General features: G+C 34.7%; 1 protein-coding gene across 3 annotated transcripts in view; it reads right to left on the reverse strand.

Annotated features, from left to right (window-relative positions):
* Positions 1-24688, reverse strand: part of RABL6 (RAB, member RAS oncogene family like 6) — a 76665-nt gene that overhangs the window by 32289 nt on the left and 19688 nt on the right. For 2 of the 3 annotated variants that reach the window (XM_074210652.1, XM_074210653.1), the window contains exons 3-7: positions 21427-21474; positions 12786-12838; positions 10390-10481; positions 4468-4608; positions 900-1005 (exon numbers count right to left, since the gene is read on the reverse strand). In XM_074210652.1, coding sequence (XP_074066753.1) covers positions 900-1005; positions 4468-4608; positions 10390-10481; positions 12786-12838; positions 21427-21474 — 440 coding nt within the window. Of the gene's footprint in view, positions 1-899; positions 1006-4467; positions 4609-10389; positions 10482-10807; positions 10876-12785; positions 12839-21426; positions 21475-24688 lie in introns of those variants that run through there. The other variant, XM_074210654.1, reaches the window with a different exon arrangement.

Raw genomic sequence — 24688 nt, forward strand, 5'->3', positions numbered from 1 at the left:
GAAAGGGTAAGAAGTTGCTTGAGTTCTCCATAATTCCCCTTGAAACAATAAATCATACCTTGTCAGAGGAACAGTGAGTCAACTATGAGGCCTTTGGTCCCAGTGCAGCAGGGACAACCAGGCTAAGGCAACCCCAGCATGGTAGGTGAATTCTAAGACCTGGAAGCCCCCACAGAGAAAGCCAGTGGCCAGGCCCCTGGTTCCAGCCACAAGAAGCTTGGGCTAATGCCTCTTGTTCTCTAGGAGTAGAATTCAACTTTAAAAGTCATGAAATAGGCCAGATAATAAGCAAAACACAAACAAAAATGCCCTGACCATAGAAAAATATGTCAACAGATCAAAGTACAAGCTCTTAAGAGGAAAACTGTCAAAATGCCCACATGCAAAGCCACAAAGAGTAATGTGAATTGGTCTCAACCTCACAAAGTCCTGGTGGAAGCTCAAAAGATTTTAAAAATCAAGAGAAGGAAAAACTGGGAAGTTGAGTTATACAAGAGAATCCTGAAAAATAAGTCAATAGGGAGTACAAAAATTCAGCGAAGAAACAACTCCTTAGAAAGTAGAATTGTCCAAATGGAAAAGGAGGTACAAAAGTTCAAAGAAGAAAATAATTTCTTAAAAATTAGAATTGGGAAGGTAGAAGCTAATGACATTGAGACATCAAAAGAATGAAAAAATAGAAGCAAATGTAAAGTACCTCATTGGAAAATCAAATGACCTAGAAAATCCAAGAGAGATAATTTAAGAATAATTGGACTTCCTGAAAGACATGATGAAAAAGAGCATCCTTCAAGAAATTATCAAGGAAATTGCCCTGATATAAGTCACAAAAGTCATTTTTTTTCTCTGTAGTCCCTTGATTGCCCACAGTTCCACTCCTATGCCCAAAAGAAACTTACCTGCAGTTGTAAGAATGGAATATTGAAGAATTTATGCAGGTACTTTAGGCCAAAGCTGTTCTTCATGGAGGATTCAGCATATCGAAAGTAAGAGGAACCTGGGGGTCTATCAAAAAAAAAAAAAAAAAAAAGAAAAATATAACAAAAATAATAAAACTATTAAAGGGCAAAAACAGCAGTGCCTGGCAATGAAAAAGCTTATTCTGGGCAAGCTTCTTCACCCAAGATGAGTGCCCTTGGCTTGGAGGTGATATTTTTATTCTTAAACAAAGTGAGTTAAGTTCTTAGAAAACTAGAAAAAGGTCTGACAAAGTTTTTCTTGGGAACTGAACAAAAAACCTCATAACTTTAACTTTCTTCTCAATTAAAATGGTTGAACTATCATCAGGCTATTATGCATTATAAAACAACTGCTTCATTTAAGGATCAAGTACACATGATCTAGATGTATAGCTTAAACTCAATTACAGACTAATGGAAACAGTATTGACTGGAAATTTAGGAATTAAAAAGAAGTAAACATGCTATGTATAACAATACTTCATGACTTTAATTTCATGTGACAGAATTTCAAGAATATTTCATTTCATCAATGTAGGTATTCCTTTTATTAATGCCAACAGGAATCTCTCTGTAATTTTATATATGGGTCTTTATTAGTCATTTCTTGACAAACAAATGTGTCTTCTAGTGTCAAGCCTATGGTGAAACTTTACTAACTTGGTTGGGTTAATCCTGGACAAAAACGTATAACACACCATTGGAGGTATGTTCAATCTCAGGAGTTCACTCTGCTGGCAGAGTCTTCAAGAATTCAAGGTCATATCTGTAATATAACAAGGTGGCAGAGTAGTAATATGCTGTACTAAATTATTTAGTAGAGATTAAGCATATAAAGCAAATGGAATCACATCTATGCATAGAGAAATGGAATTTGGGAACACATATAGGGAAAAAATATTCAAAGTAAGGCTAGATTTTTATCCACAGAATTTAGCAACAGAAGGAATTTCAGAGGTCATCTAACACAATCAATCCCTGAACAAGAATCAGATACACCAAAGAAGTAGTTATCTTCCTGAAAACCTTCAGAGAGGGAATCCAGTACCACCTAGAGCAGTCGATTCCAATTTTGGATGACTCTAATTGTTAAGAAGTTTTCTTTTATATCAAGCCTCAATTTGGCTCTTTGCAGTTTCCACCTACTTCTCTTTAGTTCTGCCCCGTGCATTAAACAGACAAATCAAACTGCTCTTCCACAAGAGAACCTAAAGAGTTATGTCCCCCAAAGTTCTTTTCTTTTAGACTTAACACCTCCAATTCTAGCAGCATATCCTCACATGGCATGAATTGAATGAAACCTTTCATCATCTTGTATACCTTTTTCTGAAAACTCTTCACCTTATCTAAACTGTAGTGCTCAGAACTGAACATTGTATTTTTCTAAAAACAGTGCTCTTTGTTGGCACTCCTCCTGACTGCTCCTTTTTAGTTTTCCTTTGCTGGATTTTCATTCATTTAAATGCCCACTCACAAAGACTCTGTCCTGGGTCCTCTTTTTTTTTCACTTGGTGATCTCATCAGCTCCCATGAGTGAAATTACAATCTCTCTGCAGATGATTCCCCAATCTACACATCGAGCCTTAGTCTCTTGTTTTGAGTTCTATTTTGGAATCGGCAAATGCCTTTTATATATCTTAAAACACAACAATTCTAAAATAGAACTCATTAATTTTTCTACAAATCCCCTCCTTTTCCCAATTTATATCTAACCTAGTCAAGGATATTGGCAATCTTGTACATATTCTCTTCTTTTCCCTCACAAATTCACTAGTTCAAGGCTCTCACCACCTCTTAGGCTACTGCAATCTCTTAATTTGTCTCCTGACATTCTAATCCATCCTCCACCTGGCTGTTGAAATAATCAAAATGCAGGTCTGACCATGACATCATGTAACACTAGGATTATATATAAAGTTCTTAGTCATTGAAAGTTTTTCACAACTTGGCTTCTTATATTTCTAGTTTTCTCATAATATTCCTCCCTTTGTGCACTTCTGTAGTGCTGTTACACTGGTTTACTTTTCATTTCTCACATGACACTCCACATCTCCTGTCACTAAGTTCTTCCTTAGATCAAATTCATTCTTCTACAGAAGACCTTCTCCAATGTTCTCAGTTCCTACAGTCTTCTCCCTAAGGTTACCTTCCATTTCTTCTGTATCTTGTAAAAATTTATTTATGTATGTTAACTCATTAGAAGGTAAGCTCCTTGTAGTCAAGGAATGTTTTTCTTTATATTCTTAGTGCTCAGCTGTGCCTGGTACATAGTAAGAGCTTAATGAATGTTTGTTGACTGACTGCCATATCACATTGTTGACTATATTGAGCTCACTCTTTGCTAAAAACTTATAGATCTTTCTCTGAATAACTGATGTATAATCATACCTCCATTTTATATTTATAAGGTTGAATTTTTGAAGCCAAAAATAAAATTTTACATTTACTCCTATTAAACCTCTCTTATTAGATTCAGTTCAATGTTTTAGTTTCAATATTTTTTTGAATCCACACTGTCATCCAATGTATTAGTTATCCCTCCTAGTTTTGTATCATCTATAAATTGATAATTATTCCACCTATGATTTTATGTTAACAGCATAGGGATAAGGACAGATTTCTGAGGCACTTAAACAAAGATTGTTCCAAAATGACACTGAACTATTCATTAATGGTTAGTTTTTAGATATGTTCATAAATGCTAACTATACTGCTATTATTGTCACATTTCTATCCTTTTCACAATAATAGCATTAGTGTCATCAAATATTTTACTGATATTTAAATTAACTATAATTATAGTATTTTCCTGATCTACCAGTCCACTAAACCTGTTTTTAAAAAAAAGCAATAAGATTAAAGCTACCATGACTCATTCTTCATGAAGCCATGATGGCTTCTTCATAATAAGAGACATGGTCCTTAGTGTTTTGAGAAGAGATGTTACACTAGTGTTAAAGAGGGTTCATTGCTAAGATCACAATACATTTCATTTTTCTGCTGAAAATTCTACATGTACCATTCCAGCAGCACCTAATAACTTAAGTGCCTGCTATCAATAAGGAAATATGTTCAAGTGCTAGGAATAAAAAGATAAAAATAACAAAATGGAAGCTCCTAGAAGGCAGGGACTCTGTCATACATTTTTTCATCTGCCCCTTCCTCCCCTACATGTAATACAGCACAATGCCTATAATGAACACCTAGGTACTCAGTAAGTATTAAGTATGTAGGCACCTTGACCTGAAGGAAACTTTTTTCTCTGTTTCTGTGTTCCTGGCATCTTGCACAAAGAAGGTGCTTAACAAGTGTTTAATTGAATGGACTGTTATCATTTATTTGGATGAAGAGATTTTCATCCAGTACTAATGCATACTTTGAACATTTATTACATGCTTCCTCTGTGCAGGGAACAATACTAATGCTGGGATAGCACCTGACTGTCCAGGTAAAGTAGAACAAATATAGATGTGATTATAGAAAGCAAGCACTGCCTGACATCACCTACCTGTTGAGGTTATCAATAAATTCCCGCACATCATCAGGCAGGATGACTCGGTGTTCCCCCATATCTCTGTAGTTCCCCAGCACACACACGGGGACATGGGTCGGCACTTTGGGAAGTTCCCGAAGTATGTAGTTGAAGGTCCTTGATCATACAGGACAGGTAAGGTTATTCCAGTTTTAGCACATTGTAGTAGATATATATTTTTTTTTACCCTTCTTAAAATGCTTTGCCCAAAAGTGAAAGAGATTTTCCTGATCAAACTATGTTGAAGTCCCCAAATTTATTCTCCTTGGATTCTAATTAATAGCTAGATGGCATTTATGTGGCACTTTTAAGCTTTGAGAAGTGCATTACAAATTTTGTCTTCTCAGCTACCCAAGAGGTAAGGTCTACTTGTTCTCCCATTTTACAGGGGAAGAAAATGTGCGGAAATTAAATGACTTGCTCAGTCACACAGTGACAAAGTATCTGAAGCAAGATTTGAATTCAGGTCTTCCTGACTTCAGGTCTAGCAAACTGCATCATCTAGCTTATTACTTTAAATCTGGTAATAAAAGTTTCAGAAATTTAAGCAACACAAGCTATTCTTAAACATGCACAAAGAACTTCAATATTTTGGATTGATTGGAGAGGAAATATGTAAATTAGCACAAAATCTTAATTATGCTTTAAAAAATGTTTTGCTGCTTTTAAGTGAGTATTGTACATTTAAGCTACTTGATGACAAATGTCTAAGTATTTATTCATTAAAACAGTTATTAAGTCATTATTATGTGTCAGGCACATGCTATGCTAAGAATGCAAAATAAATGAAAACTGCTTTAACTGAACAGATCAAGTACAGTCACATTAATGACTTTTTAAAAGTTTGTTTGCTAATGCTGCTAGATATTTTGTTAAAATTTTTTTTTTGCGAGATTTCCCTTCACACACATTTGGAGCCTTTAAGTCAAATTATCAAATTCTGAATACAATTCAAACAACTGAAGCATTATTATACCTACTACTCAGAGCAACTTCTACTTAATTTTTAGGTCCTTTGTAACTAATAGAGGATAATCTACCTGGGCTATGATTTTAGCATCAAGAATCAGTGGAAGTTACAGAATTACTCATATGGATAGAGGATAGAAAAACTAGAAACTTTAAAAGTAAAAGTATTTCTAGCAATATATTGGAAAACATGTTGAAAACTAACAATTAAAAAATCCACAACAATGATTCACTCAAATGGGTTATTAAGCTGAAGTTGAGTCCTTCCTAGGGCAGCTGGAAATAAACCAAATGGGAATAGCTCCACATAAAAATAAATGGGAAAAGCTCAACTCCATATTATATGTTGATACTTCAAGCTTGTAAGAACTCTGCATAACCAGCAGAAACTGGTGTTTTTCACGTGGGATGGATGCTCTTTTTTCCAATATGTCTATAGCTTGCTAAGTTACTTGCCTCAAATAAGTTCTTATGTTAATTACCACCTGAATATAAAACTTTCCCCTTAATCCATTTAAGAAGGGTTATACTTTTAAGAATTCTATGATTTCTTGCACTTGTTTAAATTATGTAATTAATTCTTTGAGAAACTGATCTTATTGACGCAGGTACTCCCTCCCTCCAGTGGTTTAGATCATGATCCATGATCAATTCATCCAGTACAGTGCTTTCCTGTAAAACTTCCATAGCGTATCTATTTAATATGATGGAATTGTATTGGTACCAATGAAATACATGGGCCATTTCTTACTTTCTTCACTACCAGTTCATTTCCCTTTCCAGTCAAACATTTTTTTGATTATCTTTTATGCTGCTTCTCCTGCATAATTCTTTATTGGTAATATAGATCAGTTTACTTAACTTTTATTATTCATCTCTTTGAAAGAACTGTAACTTTAATTGTTTTGGAGACCATGGTATTCTATGCCTTGAAGCAATATTTAACTACCAAAAGAATATGGATAGGGATGGAGTCTCTATTTTTTTCCTGCTATTCTACGTGAGGTGATGTTAAATTCAAATAAACAAGTTCTTACTAAATGTCTACCATACGCCAGTCACCTTACCAGATACTTGCATAGTAATGAAATGAAACAGATCCTTTACTGAAGGAGTTTAAATTATACTGATAAGAAATGTGCAAAAATGGGTATATATAAATATACACAAAGTAAATATAAAGTCATGGGGAGAAGTAAAGAGAGCACTAACATTTAGAAGTAATTAATCAAGAAACATTTCTTGTAGGAGAAGACATCTGAATTAATCTTAAAAGGAGCTAGGAATTTTAAGAGAAGGGCAGTATTTCCAACATAAGGGGAAATCTAAGCAAAGGAGAGGCAGAAGATGAAGTAATGTGAAATCAGTCTAGATAGAGATGGAAGTCAGACTGTGAAAGGCTTTCAATGTCAAATAGAGGAACTTGCATTACTGAAACTTCTTGACTAGGGAAATAAAGTCAGATTTGTGTTTTAGGAATTTCTTCTTGGTAGCTATATGGAGAATCAACTGGAGAGGACAGAGATTGAAAATGGGGAACAATCAGGAAGCTGTGACAACAGTCTTTGCTTCTAAGTGTAAAGTTATAAGAATTTGAACTAGGGGTACTAAACTTTGTGACAGAAGAGAGGGAGACAGGTGAGAGTGAGTGGAAGTAGAATCAAAAGAAATGACAAATGATTAGATATAAAGGGAGATAAAGAAGAGTAAAGGTCTGAAGATGCCATTAAGGATAGGAATGTGGATATCTAGAAAAGTGATGGCATGCAAAGCAACAGGGTTGGATTTAAGGAGGAGGTAATAACATCTCAAAAAATTGAGGGTTGGACACAAAAACCTGGGTGTCATAAACAAAATAACAAAACAGGAGTTGACTGATTCAGAAAGAAGAGCTGAGGTCCCAGGATAATGCCCTGGGGGAGTTCTCCCATAAGGAACAAAAGGAGAACAGACATGCAAATCAAGGGAGAGAGAACCTAGAAAGGGGCAAAAGCATGGTAAACACAAGCATAAAGATCAAGAATTAGCAATTAAGGGGTAGCTAGGTGAGGCAGTGGATAGAGCATCAGTCCTGGAATCAGGAAGATCTGAGTTCAAATATGATCTCAGACACTTAATAATTACCTAGCTGTGTGACCTTGGGCAAGTCACTTAACCCCATCGCCTTAAATAAATTTAAAAAAATTAAGTGGTAGGAAAAACTTTGGTAAGAAACTTCAGTCAAGTTGTGGAATCAGAAATCAGACTGAAAGGGGATGAGAGTTGGAAGGTAGTAGAAAGCATTAATATAGATAGCTTTTTCTGGGAGTTTGGCTATTAGGAGAAGAGATACAAGGGAACTGATTCAACCATTCTGGAAAGCAATTTGGAACTAAGAGTTTAGTGTAGACCCTAGAACTCAATAATATTAGCTTTATATTGCACAGAGATCAAAGAAAAAGGAAAAATGTCTACTCATACAAAAATATCTATAGTTATGCTTTGTGTTGTAGCAAAGAGCTGAGGATAAAGGAGATGCCCATCTGTTGGGGAATAGCTAAACGAATTATGAAATAATGTGATAGAATAGTATGGAACCATAAGAAATGATTAAAAGAATGGTTTCTGGGAAAAGCCAGAAAGATTTGTATTAAATATATACAGTTATAACAACACTATAAATAAAAATGACTTGGAAAGACTTAGGAACTCTGATCAATGCAATAACAAACCTCAACTTGGAGGACTAATGAGGTATTGCTATCTACCTTCTGACAGAGGGGCGATCAACCTAATGTGCAAAATGAGACATACCTTTTTTGACATGGCAAATATGTGCAAATTTGTTTCACTTCATGATAATTATCTATTACAAGGACCCCCCCCCCCCCCTTTTTTACTGGGAGAGATTTGGAAGAAAGAGAAATAATGATAGTATGGTCAAAAAATAAATACAAGTGAGTCAACTGAAGCATTTAAAAAACACATAGAAAAGAATACAAGAAAGTTCAGATGGAAACACAAACAAGACATCCCAGAAAGTAACATGTTGTTATACAATATTCCAACAATAAAACATTCTAAATAGATATGTGGCCTTAATATTAAAGATCAAACTTCAAAATCTATACACCTAAAAGAAAAATAGCTGAAGAGGAAAAATCTTTCTATCACATTTATCTCAAAAAGAACTGCAAAATGAAATCATAGCTCCAAATCATTAATAAAAAGAGAAATGCAAATCAAAACAATCTTAAGGGTCCACCTTACTTCCTCAAACTGGCAAAGATAATAAAAGAAATGGCAATAGTCAAGTATTGAAGGGGCTGTGGAAAGACAGGCACACCTGGTACAGCTAGGTGGCTAAGTGGATTGAGCACCAGTCCTAGAGTCAGGAGGAAGTGAGTTCAAATCTGACCTCAGAGGCTTAATAATTACCTAGCTGTATGACTTTGGGTAAGTCACTTAACCTATTGCCTTACAAAAACAAAAAACAAAAAAAGATAGGTACATTCCTACATTGCTGGCAGAGTTGTGTCCTGATACAATTTGGAATTCTATGAAGAAAATAAAATGTTCATACTTTATGATCCAAAGATTCTGTTATTGGGCTTATCCCTTAATGAAGTCATTGATAAGAACAAAGTTCTCAAAATATTCATTAAAACATTAAAATATTCATAGCAGCATTTTTTTATGATAGTAAAAAAAGTGGAAATAAAGTAGACACATCAATCAGGGAATGACTGTATAAACTGTTATACATGAATGTAATGGGATATTACTGTGCTTTAAGGATGAATCTGATGAATATGGAAAAGCATGCATTTTAGAAACTGGTCTCCATTTCATTTCATTTCATTTCAAGCAAAACAAAACAAAAATATAAACGTATACTACTCTGTGTCCTTGATTTTTAAAATCCTTGCCATTCATGCCCTTGCTACTGGGCTGAAAAAACTGACAGTATTTGTAGGCAAAAAAATGATAATTATGTGTCAATGCTGGAATGCAGACAAATCTCATTGTAAGACCATTGCAAATTGTCGTGTTATAAAAGCTTGTAAAGGGGAAAATGGCTTTGTTAAATGTTTCCCCATAGCAATGTGTATTTTGTTCCTAAATAAAACTTCAATGAATCTGTCTTGAAGTGGGGAGCTATGATTCTTACTATACCACAGGAAAATGTATTACTGCAACATTTGGGTCAAAAGACCAGCAAGTTCTATCTTCCTTGCACATATAAGAACTCATCTATGGGGTTTATCAATCACTAGAAGCTATACTCAAATTGTTACAAAAATGCTGGTGAAGGGAATCACACTAAACTTCCAAGGTAAATATTGTTTTTAAAGGTTATTATTGTCTGTAAGCAGGAGAGTATTAAAAAGTGATACTCTAAACACATACATTAAGATGTACAAAAGTGAAACAGGTCAAGTTCATATTTTCTCAAGTCAGATCCTGAATCCTAGTATCTCATAGGCTATACTCTAACATGCTGCCAAGTCTGAATAAAGAAGATATTTGGTACCTGGTCATCCTCAAAATTATGGCACCGGTGGGCTTAAGAAAACAGTAAATATCAACTGCACTGACCTACCACAACTAATCTAGACCCTGTTCGCTCTTTACTCAAGCTAACCCGTGACTATCGACCTTCTTTTTTTTAAAGAATCTGATATCAATCTTCATATCCATAATATGAAATCCCACTTTAACTTCAAGTATTATCTAAGCATTGGTTCTCAGTCAGTAAATAAACATATTAATAATAACACCTTCCAAGAAAAAGCACAGTCCAAGTAAATAAGGGATCTTGTTCTGGCCTCTTTACACATAAGTAAGGAGGATGCCATGTTAAGTTACATGATAAACTTGAATATGTAGTCATACTGACTTTACTAAAATATGTGAGAGACTATTAAAACCACCTTAGGTCTTCCTTACCATTGCTTTGTGATATCAAACATCATGACTACCCCATTACAGTTCTTATATACATCCAGGAACTCAGCATCCAAAGCCATCTCTGATTCTGCCTAGGAACAAAAAGGAATAGAGATCACAAATGATTCTATTCTCCCAAAGGCATCTGTAGACAATTTTTGAAACTCAAAAAAGCCATGCAAACTTTTTTTAAAGATTAAGGAAGCAAGCATCTTTATCTGAAACTACTCTGTCATTTATATTAATTATCAACAATATTCAGACTGCAGGGTTCAGGAAGTTATTCTCATTATATCAACAAATTAGTATCCAGAACTTGAATAGGTAGCTATTCTGGAGCATGATATTTCTTCTGCTTTAGCATATAGCATAGTTCCAGAGAACTTTTACAGGGCACAATTAGGAAAATGTTGTATACCTTTCTAGCTCCTCTTCTACTTTGTGCATTATCTATTGTTTCTGTGAGATTCTAAGGTCATGGTGCTCCTAGGAAAGAATAAATTACTCACTTCAGCCCTCTGACAAAAGTCTAATGTATTCATTCATAAGGAGCTCCTCCTCTAACATTAAGGCAGAATTTCACTCTAAAATTATCTCCAGGGGCGGCTAGGTGGCGTAGTGGATAAAGCACTGGCCTTGGAGTCAGGAGTACCTGGGTTCAAATCCGGTCTCAGACATTTAATAATTACCTAGCTGTGTGGCCTTGGGCAAGCCACTTAACCCCATTTGCCTTGCAAAAATCTAATAAAAATTTTTTTTTAAATTATCTCCAGACACAGCAGATGGATTGGTGAAGTCCAGTAACACTGAACATCATAGCTAGGGTGCAGAACTCTATATTACATACTAGTCATTTACAAAGTGCCTGAAATTTCCTAGTTAATGTGGCCTACCACTGGTTTGGGATTCAGAAATCATTTGTGTTCTCTAACTCTGGCTTTATCATTATATCAATCTATGACCTGGACAAATCACTTAACTCCTCTGTAAGAATGTCTCTGTTCTTTGCCAGTGAAATGGATGTGATAATACCTGCTTCATCTAACTCCTAAGGATATTACAAGAGCAAAAAATTACAATGAAATACTTAAAAAGTTAAAAGCAGTAAGATATTGTATTCAATCCTTCAAAAGATTTATCATTTCAAGTAGGGTGATTAATACTCTAATAATGAAGATTGCAATCCCAGCCACACTTTAACAACCTTAGCTTTAAGTTTTCATGAACTGCTATGGCAACCCCCCCCCCCAACTTAAAAAAAATCTCTTTATAGCCAAACTTCTAGTAATGGCCTTCTAGAGACCTGGCTGGACTGATCCTCAAATGAAAGGTATAGAGCTCATTTCAAGCCTTATATTCAAAGCTTTCTTTGAATTCAAAGCTTGGTAGGACCTGTTAGAACTTAAAAGTCCTAATGGTATGGTCCTCAAGAACAAGTTTCTCTATTACATAATTATGGAAGTGGAAGAATATTATCTTAGTTATTGGAAATTGACCTCAACATAAGACCTTTACACCTTAGCTGGCAACAGAGAAACACCATGCAGATATCTTACTTGTAAGCATCTGAAACAAAGTTCATATTTTCTCAAGTCAGATCCTGAATCCTAGCACCTCATAGGCTACAACCTAACATGCGGCTGCCATGTAAATGAAAACTACCCCAGTAACTATGAGGCACTGGTACATCTTTGACATAAAGAAGGGTCCACATTCACTGTGAACATAGATTATCTTCTGTTTACTTCAGTTAATCTTCAGAGATTTTGTGCTCTTATAGCACTTTGTTGCTTAAGTGTCTCAGAGCCTGAATGGATTTCTCTTTAAATCAATGTTTTCACTCTGAAATCTACTTAAGAGTTAAGATTTTTGTGAAGGGCAATTCAAGAGTGATCAATTAACTTAAAACACTACTTAAGAGGTTCCAAAATTAGTGGTCATTCTTGGGTATAAAGAAAAGGTAATATATACTTCACTAACATGTGTTAGATAGTTCAGACTATGTTTAGCCCAACCAGGTAACAGATACAAATAACCTTGAACAAAACCAAGGACACATGAATGGGCAACAGGTACCATTTGTATCTGTTGTTACCATATATGAGCTCCAAGGAGATGCAACAAGAGTATGGATCTACTCTGGGCACTTAAACAATGAGGACAGTAAAGACCAGGGACAATTGACAGGGTAAAGGGAGTTCAGATTAATAAAGGGCTAACATTACAAAGTTGAAAATTCTGAAATTTTAATAATATTATCAAATAAACTAACTTGGAAATATATTATATGCAGAAAACAACAGACCTGTAATATCTAAATAAATAGTTAAAATAAATAAACACATGAATGAATTTCTGAGGGAAGATGAAGAACTGGGTATCTCAAAATGGCTTACCTCCTGAGGATCATTTTCCAGTTTCAAACCATCTCCTCGTTTTTTGCACTTTCCTTATTAAAAAATAGAAATAAATTATGGTCTAGAACTGCTGAACATATAAAAATGCAAAAGTGTCTAATGGGTAGACTATCCTACCCCACCTTCTTTTCTCCCTCACACACATATGAAAGCAAACATTACAGAATTATAGAAGCCAAAGAATTGGTAGGGCCTTCACAGTTTAGTTAATCAAACATTATTTGTACACATGATTCTTCTTTTCCCCTACAAAACATCTCTAATAGTCTTTCAGCAACTGGGTACTTCCAATGATAAAGAACTCACAAGCTAGTAAGGCAGCCCTGTCTTATGAACTTGAAATGTTTTACTGGACCAATTCCATCTAACTGGTTCCGTACAAATGTCAATGAAATGAAAGCTAGAGTGAAATTGAAACCCTGCCCTAGGCATGAAACAGTAATGTAAAACTGATTAGGGACTAATATGAGACAGCTGCCTGAAAAGAAATTAGAGCTATTCTAATCGTTCCCTTCTCTGTTTCAGCTAAAAGTAAAATGCAACATTACTTCAATTGAGAAATGCAGCATAAATTAAGATACATACAGGTCAATGTAAATGTGCAGACTATTTTAAATAAAAGACAGAAAAATCAGGTCACACTAAAAAGCCCCAGTACATAACAAAGTAGGGTTTCAACAGAGTACTGGAAAAACTGTGTTAAATAACTTCATGTGAACTGCTTCTGGGGAATTCATCAGCAAAAATAATCATATGGCTGCAAAGACTGGCCTAGAAGGAAAGGTAACGTCTCATTATTCTCAAACTAGTTCGTAGATCTATTTTAAGAAAAATTTTAGAAGACAGGCAAAGAGTCTTTTTTTTCTGATGGGCATCTATGGAATCATAAAATAGTAACTCTAAGAGTTTGATTTCTTCTTCCTGTCACTGTTACCTTTATGATTTTCATTTTTGTGCACTGTATACCAGTGATGGCAAAGAGATATACCGAGTCCTTATTTTAACTTTTAAACTTTCAGAAATTCTTTCTGAAATATTTCTAACCCCATAAATTCTACACTCTATGTAGTGTTTCTTCCCAAGGGGAAAAAAAAAATCACAAAGGGAGAAATATTTCACCAGATAAAAAAAAAATAAAGGTTACCTAATACTTCTTTAAAAGTCAGTGGCTAATTCCCTAATTGACAAATAGTAAAAGGATATGCAAAGGCAATTTACAGATGAGGAAATCAGTGATCCATAGTCAAATGAACAATTGCTCTAAATCATTACTTATTAGAGAAATGCAAATTAAAACATCTCTGAGGTACCACCTCACACCTCTCAGACTGGCCAATGTGACCAGAAAGGACAGTGATCAACATTGGGAAAGAATGTGGGAAATCTAGGACACTATTACATTGTTGGTGGAACTATGAACTCATCCAACCTTTCTGGAGAGCAATTTGGAATAACGTCCAAAGGGCAACAAAAATGTGCATACCCTTTGACCCAGAAATACCACTACTGGGTCTATACCCTGAAGAGATGATGATGTGCAAAAATATTCATAGCAGTCCTGTTTGTGGTGGCAAAGAATTGGAAATCAAGTAAATGTCCATCAATTGGGGAATGGCTTTACAACTATGGTACATATATGTCATGGAACACTATTAGAAACCAGGAGGGATGGGAATTCAGGGAAGCCTGGAGGGATTTGCATGAACTGATGCTGAGTGAGATGAGCAGAACTAGAAAAAGAACTAGAAAAACATTGTACACCCTCACAGCAACATGGGAGTGATGATCAACCTTGATGGACTTGATCATTCCATTAGTGCAACAATCAGGGATAGTTTTGGGCTATCTGTGATAGAGAATACCATCTGTATCCAAAGAAAGAATTGTTGAGTTTGAACAAAGACCAAAGACTATAACCTTAAATTTAGAAAATACCCATTATCTTATTATGTAATTTTGCTATCTCTTAAACTTTATTTTTCTTCTTTAAGGATGTGATTTCTCTCTCATCCCATTCAACTGAGATCAATGTATACCAAGGAAATAATGCATAGACTGGCAGATTGCCTTCTGTGGGGGGTGGGGGGAGGGAACCAAAATTAGGAGAGAAATTGTAAAGCTCAAAATAAATAAAATCTTTGGAAAAAAGTCAGTGGCTAGATTTTAAATAGTTAACCATATATAATCTTATAATCTTTTAGGAAATGATGAGAAAATGATGAGTGTTTCTGAAAATAGCTCAGAAGCTTTTATTCATTAGAACCATGGAAGTAGTTTTTTTACTAGCTTAAAAGAAAATGTTTTAGTGATAGTAAAATTGCCTACCTTTAAATGTGAATTACATATTGCCATCAGAATGTCAATACTTTTTGAGTCACAGAATATAGAGCTAGAAAGGACACCAAGTGACAAAATACCTGAAAGTAGATTTAACCCATTCAAAACAGGTGGCTATGTACTTTATTCTTTATAGGTCTACAGGAAAGGGAATTTTTAATTGCGTCTCAAATTACCCTTGCTTTGGTCATCTTCCTCTTGAGAATTTCTCAATGCACTCTCTCAGTGGTCTTCAATTCTCAGGATTTAAATATTATGTCTAAGCAGATAGATTTATATATCTTGGATCTGTCTTTTTTTTTTTTGAGGCAAATGAGGTTAAGATTCCAGGACTACTATTCTGTCCATTGTGTCAGCTAGTTAACCCTGGCCTGTCTCTTAAACTCCAATTTACTGGGGTCAATTTTGACTCAATGTCCCATCTCAAAATCAACATTTCTAAAATAATCTTTTACCCCAAACCCACTCCTCTTCTGAACTTCTCTATTTCAGAGAAGGGCAAAAGCATTCTTCTAGTCACTCGGGTTCAAAGTCCTGTAGCTTTCCTCAACTCTTCACTTTTCCTCATCTCACTTAGGTTTTAATTTACCATAAATAATTCCCTTTCCTGCTCTCTTTAGTCTGGACACATGATATTTCATCTTCTATCTCTATGCCTCTGCACAGGCTTTCTCTATGTTTGAAATTTATTCCTATATACCTTCACCTCTTAGAATCCCGAATTTACTTCAAAGTTCAGCTCAAGCATCACATAACACATGAAATTTCCCTGATAAGATTACTGTGTATATTTATTGAGTACACAGTAGGCACTTAAGAGCTTGCTGACTTTTCCCTCTTTTATAGGCAAGAAAATCCCAATTCCTTTAAATCTTCTTCCAAGGTACTTTTCAAACCTCTACCTATTTTTAGGCATCTCCATTAACAAAAGGAAAAAAAAAACACTTGAAAATTAATTTTTAGAATCCTACCAAATATTTTACTTTTATAACTTCTGGAGACTTTATAAACACCAAATTCAAAAGAAAAGGTTAAAATCTTTTCTATTAACATTTTTTCCCATAAGATCATACCAGTTAGAGGTAGAAAGGCTCTTCTCCAATTTTTTTAATAGATCTTTCCAAAAATTTTTTTTAACAAATGGGGAAAACAGAGGTCTAGAGAAATGAAGTTAAATTGCCTGACATCTATATAACTATCATGAAATGGACTTAACATTTGAGCCCACGTTCTCTGGACTATAAAACCTATGCTTTCCCACTCTACCATAAGTGTAATTTATCAGGTTTAAGAGGACTTATAGGAAGTTGCACTGTACAGAAAACTGAGGCCCGACCTTGGAGGCAGTAAGTCTCCCCTCCCACATATGCAGTAAAGTCATTACTTCTCTGTGTCCCAGGCACAGTTTTAGACAGCTGGAGAAAAGTCTGTTAGAGGAAGCTTTCTCACGGGTAAGTTCTTTACATCAATGGGGTGGGGGGAGAAGAGGAAGAGAAGAACTTATAATAAAATAAAAAGACTTCAGATTCAGGCTTGGAAAAAAAAATGTCCTTAGCAAAAGCTATTGTGCTATGAAGGGAGAGTAGTTCTAGTATTTTTCTTTTTCTTTAAGATACTGAGCATCAGTCTCAGAACATTCATAGAAGTAAATTAGGGGGGAAGCTAGGTGACGCAGTGAGTAGAGCACTGGCCCTGGAGTCAGGAGTACCTGAGTTCAAATCCGGCCTCAGACACTTAGTAATTTCCTAGCTGTGTGGCCTTGGGCAAGCCACTTAACCCCATTGCCTTGCAAAAAAACAAAAACAAACAAACAAACAAAAAAAAAGAAGCAAATTAGGTAACTTAAGGCTTTCTCCATACACATTTACATGCAACTAAATATTAAATATATTTTATATTTCCTCACTGTTCCATTTATGTCTTAAATCAATTCCAGCCACATTCCTTTTTTTCAAAGGATAAATTAGTTTCTATGTGAAATAAATATGAAAATGACTTGTTTTAACCCCAAATGTAAAAATTTATAAAGATTCGGTATGACTGCGTATTCACAAGTGGTTACACACATGCCAGTCTTCCATTAAATAACGTTTTTTCATTTAAAAAATTGCTACCTTTTGCTTTAACACCAAATACTTCCAAACAAAATGCTTTATAAACTATAATGCTACCTCTATCCTTTACCCCAAAATTAGATTAGTCATTTTAACAGAATAGAGATGTCAGTCAGTTTTCACGCCACTGCTTTCTCCTGGCTTTCCTCCTCTCTGTAACCACAACCTCTGTCTCCTTTGCTGGATCTTCCTCTATGTCATACTTATTGAACATGGCAGTCCTACAAGAGTCTATCATGGGTCCTATCTCTTCTCCCTCTATATTATTTCCAGATGACTCTCAGATCTTGTGTCAATCTCTTCTCCTTACTCATATCCATATGGCTATTAAACATTCTGGACTGCATGTCCTTAGACATCTCAAAAACTCTTATTCCCAATTTACTTTTTATGGTCAACTATTTTTCCAGTCATCAAGATTTCCAACTTATTTATCTTCTTTCACTCCTCACTCTCTTACCCTACACCATATACACATCAGTTGTCAAGTGCTGTTGATTCTGCTTTTGTAACATCTCTCACATATCCCCCATTTTTCTCTTCTGACACTACCTCTACTTTTTTGCAGGCTCTCATCACTTCAGGAGTGAACTACTGTGAAGTTTGCTGATTGGGATTCCTAGCTCAAGTTTCCCACCACTCCAAATCTATTCTCTACTTGAGTTGTCAAAATAATCTTTCTAAAATGTATTTCTGACCATGTCACCTTTCCTTCCCATTCAATAAACTCCAGTGGTTCTCTATTACTTATGGATCAAATATAAAATTGTCTACCTTTTTAGAACCTTTATATTCTAGTCCCCTTTCTACCTATCCAGTCTTCTTATACCTCACCTTATTCCCTTCTATATATTTGGAGATCAAGTGATACTGGCCTTATTTTCTCATATAAGATTCTATTTCCTAACTCTGGGTATTTCCAGGGGCTAGCTTCATGCCTGTAATTATCTCTCCTTACTCTGTCTTCTGGTTTCTTTCAAATTTCAGCTCAAGTACCATCTTCTACAAGAAGCCTTTCCTAGTCCTTAATCTGAATGCCTTTCTTTCGAAGTTACCTTCGATTTATCTTGTTTATATCTTGAATATAGTTATAATAATAGCAAGCAGCATGCAGATATCTATTATCATTAGGCACTATGATAAGTATTTTATAATTATTAATTCAAAAGATCTTTACCAGAGGGGCGACTAGGTGGCATAGTGGATAAAGCACTGGCCTTGGAGTCAGGAGTACCTGGGTTCAAATCCGGTCTCAGACACTTAATAATTAGCTAGCTGTGTGGCATTGGGCAAGCCACTTAACCCCATTTGCCTTGCAAAAAAAAAACCTAAAAAAAAAAAGATCTTTACCAGAATCTTAGGAGGTAGGTGCTATGATTATTTCCATTTTACAGCTGAGGAGACTGAGGCAAACAGAGGTTTGAGATTTGCCCAAGGTCATATAACCAGTAAGTGTCTGAGGCCAGATTTGAACTCAGGCATGGTGTTCTATCCACAGTTCCTTTTGTGTTTAGACTTCAGGTGCCATCTTAGATTTTTAAGAGTCAAATGACTTTGCCATGCATCTCATCTCCAAATTGATGCTTAGCCAATAATGACTTATGAAAGAGAACTTATTATTTCAGGAACTACTTAGAGGATATGCTTAAAGGCAATGTCTGGCACTATATATAGTGAAAATATAGGTATAGGTTTTGCATGCTGTTCTATGAACAATTCCGTAAGTTCCTCAAAAGAAAGCATAGTAATAATGGATATGTTCCAATTTACAACTTCCTTGATACTCACAAAAACCTCCTTTATCACAATAGGTGTCTGAAGCATACTTCAGAAGAGGGGTATTTAAACTTATTTTTTGATCAGGAATCCCTTCTGAGAATGTTTTTGAAATGCATAAAATATAAGGGATAGTGAAAATAAAGACAATTTATTTCCCCCATCCATCAAAGAACCCTTGAAGTCTATCTGTGGATCTTAGGTTAAGCTCCTGCTTTAGATGGATTCCCCAATCTAAGGGGGAAAATATTAAAAATATTAAAATATTAAATTAAAATTAAATTAAAAATATTAAAAACCACCAGTTAAAAACAAAACTTAGAAAATAATATTAAAAGATCTAATCAATACCTCTAGCCTCACAGCTATCCAATATATAGCAATTTCTAAGAAGCTTAGAACTAAGGAAGCAAAAACAAAAAGGCAATTTAGTCTTTGACTTGGAAAATTACTGTCCTTCAGACATTTCAAGATAAGAAGAAATGTTTTTATAGTTTAGGGATAATTAAAATCTTTAGTACAAAACAATACAGTGCTGAGTCACTGTTCACTAGAAATGCAGAAAAAACCAAACCTGCTTCTTGAATTCTTTCAGCAATCTGGAGGGGAAAATTAAACCAATAGCAAGGCTAAGAGGCAAACAATGTTAGGTTAAACAGAAACTAGAAAATTCTAAAAACCATCAAACAGGTGTAAGAGAATATTGTTTTTTTCTAATGTGGAATAATAACTGGATCTTTGAATAATAAGACATTTTGTAATTATCTGAAGCAACTTCTAAAATACACTAAAAGCACTACAGAATACAGGTTTTTAAAGTATAAGTCAACACAAGGCTAAATTGTAATGGCTTAATGTAACTCTGGTTATATGAACTTCTTTACCACAAACTTAGCATTGAAATCAAGGTGATTAAAAAAATAATTTTGTACTCTAAGTCAGTTCTAAATTGTCCTGTATTTGTATCCCAGGAAAAATATGAGGAAGATAAGAAAATTATGAATTTTAAGCTAGAAACTACTAACATATAAATTAAATGTTCACACATATTTCCAGTGTTTGCCATTTCAAATAAAGCCTTGTAATTGAAAATACCATGCAACTATCAATATGTGTTAAGATAAGATCTTGGAAAAAGTAGGAATAATATCAGATCTTATTTAGCACTACACTGCAAAAATGCTTTACTATTGCAAGGCTAATTAATGCAACCAGTATAAACTCTCACCTAAAGAATCACAGAGGAGAAATTTTTGCCCTAAGCATGAGAAGAAATAAAAATGAGAGATTGTTAATGAAACTTCAGACATTTTATTCAACAGCATTTTATTAAATGGCTAGAAAAGATGTTCCTACCCACTCCCTCACTCTTTATTATGAACTAAAACCTACTCTCTGCCAGTTTTTTTTCACTTCCCCATTATAAAAACAACACCTACCCCCCAAAAACTCTAAACAGCAAAAACTACCTGACTAGAGTTTCAGTCAGCATCTGATGGCAGTCTGATTTTAGTTTGTATATATATTCCATAACTAAAAAAGCACAGTAGGAATTATGCCAATGTTCCTGTATCTTTCAGCAGTTAAAAAGAGTACTCTTTCCTATGATGGAGAAAAAACTCGAGTAGTTTTTTTAAAAAAAAAACACCATACTTTGAAGTTTAAAGGAGTTGGGCACCTAAGGATCTATGAATAATGTACAGTAGAATAATTCAATTTTTGTAATTCCAGCATTTCATAATGCTGATAATTTCAGTAAATATATTCCATGTGAATCTCCAGTTTTATACGACAATTTCAGAACTCATACTTTGCCACATTTCCTTACATTTAAGAATTTAGGTCAATGCTTTTACTATTATCTTGATTTTTGTAAGATTTATCAGGATTCAACACAGATTTTAAGAAAGAAACTTTGGCAACTTAATCCAGAAATGTTATTTTAAAAAGAACTACTAAATAAAATGAAATAAAAGATATGCTCTTGACTGTTACACATTAGGGGAATTTATTTTTTGTTTATTCTACCTTAAAAGCTAATAGCATATTACAACTATAAATGGAACAAAAGATAATATAATTTATGTAAATAGTAAAAAAAAAACAAAACACGACCCATGCATAAATAGGGATTGGTGGTGGCCAATAAACACAGACACACAATTCATTTCCTTGGACAGGGTATAGTATGCAGCAAATAGCTTCTTGTACAGAGATTAAGTCTGATCATGAATGTACAACATCCATATCATAAAACTGTAACCAAGCAAGGCTATTTGAGACAGAGGAAATCTAACACTTTAAAAAGGATAAAAGCAAGGAAAGAAGTATGTTGATCTTCATTCATAAAACACACTTAGAACTAAAGGTTAAAAAATGAGAGAATGACTTACCCTTGTCTACTACATCCCAGACTTCAACCTTTACAATGTCATCAGTGGCTAAAAAAAAGAAATAAAACAGTATTAGAAGCATACATTATAGTCATTTGGCTTTATAAAGATCCAGTTTTTATTTAAACTAAGTGTAACCTGAGAAGAGTCAAAGTTCAAATCGATATTTCCTCTCTTGAATTTTAATTTCAATAAGGATTTCATGACCTTTCCACAAAGAAGGCTACAGATTTAATCAACAAATTTAAGATTGTAAACTAATTTAGATAAATTTCAAGTGACACAGCTTTGTTATACACACAAGTATATTTAAGTCTAGTCATAGTAATGGCAGCATGGATTATATTATTTTTACCAGTCAAGAAGTAAAAAGAGAATTATATAGGTGAGAAGGGAGGAGAAATGGCAAGACATCAGGGTGGGTAGATTCTGGTTTTGTGGGGGATGGCAGGACAAGATGTGAAACATGGTGGAATGCTGATTTTTTCCAAAAAATCTGTCATAAAGTGAAATAAGGGCAGCTAACTGGTGCAGTGGACAGAGTGCTAAAAACCTGGAGTTAAAAAGACTATCTTCCTAAGCTCAAAGCTGGTCTCAGATACTTATTAACCATATGATCCTGATCAAATCACTTAACCCTTCCTGTCTCAGTTACCTCATCTATAACTGAAGAAGGAAATGGTAAACCAGTCAAATATCTTTGCCAAGAAGACCCCAAATAGGGCCACAAAGAGTCAGACATTGCTGAAAATGACTAAGCATGTAAAAAGACAAATATTTATATTTCAAAATGTCTTTTAAACCAATTTTTAATTGGGTCTATGAAAGGAAACTGAAGAGATCAAGACTTGACACTAAGTAAAATTGAAAGACCCAGATTTGACTTCAGAAAGAGACATCTTTCCAGCATCTAGGCCTTTACTATGAAATAACATAGACATGATGGTTTAACTCTAACATTTAAAAACACCTCCTTGATATAGCTACCAATTGGGCCTAATAGCTGAAAAGGTCTTATAAAACAGTCTCCCACATCAGATAAGACCTGGGAAGCAGTATGACAGTAAAGAAAGATAAGAAGTATTTGTATTGAGGAGTATCTGGTTCAGATCCTGACATATTAGCTGCGTGACTGGGCAAGTCCTTAACCTGGGCAACTAAGATGATATTTTAGATTAGTAGTTGATTTGTACCAGTGGATTAAGTTTCTATAGATATACTCATTAAATCAACAGGTCTAGACACCTTTCTCCCATCCCCTCAAATAATACTAATGATAATGAACAATGGAAGCAGAGTCAGAGTCTGGGATGACGTTAAAGGTTACAAGACCTAAATACAATGTACTAAATGTACCAAAGTCACTAGACTTCACTGCTTCCTTTGGAATCTTGGTTTGGCTCTGTCACATGGCTCTGTAATTTCCAATGCACTCTTGTGAACAGCTATTCTCTATTTCAGTGTTTTAGAAAGTCTACAAATCAGAACCTATAATTCTTTTTTTTTAAAAATTGATTTATTTTTGAATTTTAAAATTTCTCCTCTAATCTTACTTCCCTCCCCCCACGGCAGTCTGTTAGTCTTTACATTGTTTCCATGCTACATTGATCCAAGTTGAATGTCCTTGATTATCTTTTTTTTTAAAATCAAAGGTAATTATTTTTTGGTCTTTTTTCAAACTCCACAACTTTTTCTCTGGATACAGATGGTATTCACCGTTGCAGATACTCCAAAATTGTACCTGACTGTTGCACTGATCAGAAACTAATTCCTTACAGATTCTTTCTTTGGGGCATATATTCTCCAACAAAGGATTACAGCAATATGTCTCAAGCTGAATTTACATTAAAAACTACCCCTAAAACTCAATTCTATGTCCAAGAAGCTATTTATGATATTCAGCAAGTCATTTAAACCCCTCTGAGTCTAGTGTCATCATTCTGTAAAATGGAGCACTTGGAGCACATACCTCAGGGAGTTGCTGTTAGCCTCAGCACTTTGTAAACCTTAATGTGCTACGTCAGCTATTAATATCACAAAATTCTTACCTTGTTATTCCACACATCTTATTAATTAGCAACATCTCCCCAGGGTTGTGAACCTCAAGAACGATGGTATTCATCTCACCTTTAGAACTAATCTTAATACAACTACAACATCCTCTAAACATGGCCTCTACCATTTAACTCTGTTTGAATTATAGTCTTTTTTACCTCCAATCCTTACCCCATTACCATCTTCTATTGTCAGTGAATATTGTAAACCACAAAGCCTGCTGTTCAATGCTTGGCAGAATACTAGCACTTAGTTTGGGTTTTTTTTTTGGGGGGGGGGGGAAATTACGGTTAAATGTCTTGCTCAAGGCCATATAACTATTAAGTATTTAAGACAAATCTACTTCTTGTCTCTCTTTACTGTCATACTGCTTCCCAGGTTTATATAAATGTTAAATATCTACTGCTTCACATGTGCTAGACATGATAGCATTATTTAATTAAAAAAAAATCAATGCTTTCAACTCCCAAGAGAGAGCAAAGCAAAATTGAGTAGTCTTTTCTGATTTGAATTCAGGTCTTCTATCCACTGTGCCAATTAGCTGCCTCATGACACTTAGCTTTACTTGAATCCTTCCAACAAAAGGTAAGACAGAAATTTAATTTTCCTATGGAGATGCCAGGTTCCTAACTCCTATCCCAGTAATCTATCCACTGTTTTGTAACAGAACAAATTTCCTACAAGTCTGCCTTGGCATTATTTTAATCTCCTTTTGGTATTCCATTCCTTCTGCTCCTTTTCTTTTCAGCTCATCTTTCTCTCATAACCTTTGTACTACAAACAGTACAAACCCTGCTTTGAATTTTTACATCTCTTTACTCCTCACATACAAGTTCTTCATTCTAGGGGAGCCAGTCAGTAGGGAACTGTGAAAATGATAAAGACCATGTAATTATCAGTTTGGTGTTATATCTAATATGAGTCTCCTGGGAAAGTGCCAGAGTATAGAGACAAAAGGCTCAATCACCCACACAAGCATTTTTTTTAAACTGAGAGAAGAACAGAAAGGAACAAGAATGCTGAGATCTTAAGAGTTCAGCAGCAATGTCATGCAATAAGCCATCCTTTTGTGAAAAATGTAGCACTGTAGTTTTGTAATACATTTAGAGACTGGAAAAAAAATTAAATTATGGGGTACCATGGGAAGATGTTCAAAATGAATTTTATAATCAAAGTAAAATCATTTATCATAATACTACAATCTCCC

The sequence above is a fragment of the Macrotis lagotis genome, chromosome 1, assembly GCF_037893015.1.
Source record: "Macrotis lagotis isolate mMagLag1 chromosome 1, bilby.v1.9.chrom.fasta, whole genome shotgun sequence".
NCBI lineage: Eukaryota > Metazoa > Chordata > Mammalia > Peramelemorphia > Peramelidae > Macrotis > Macrotis lagotis.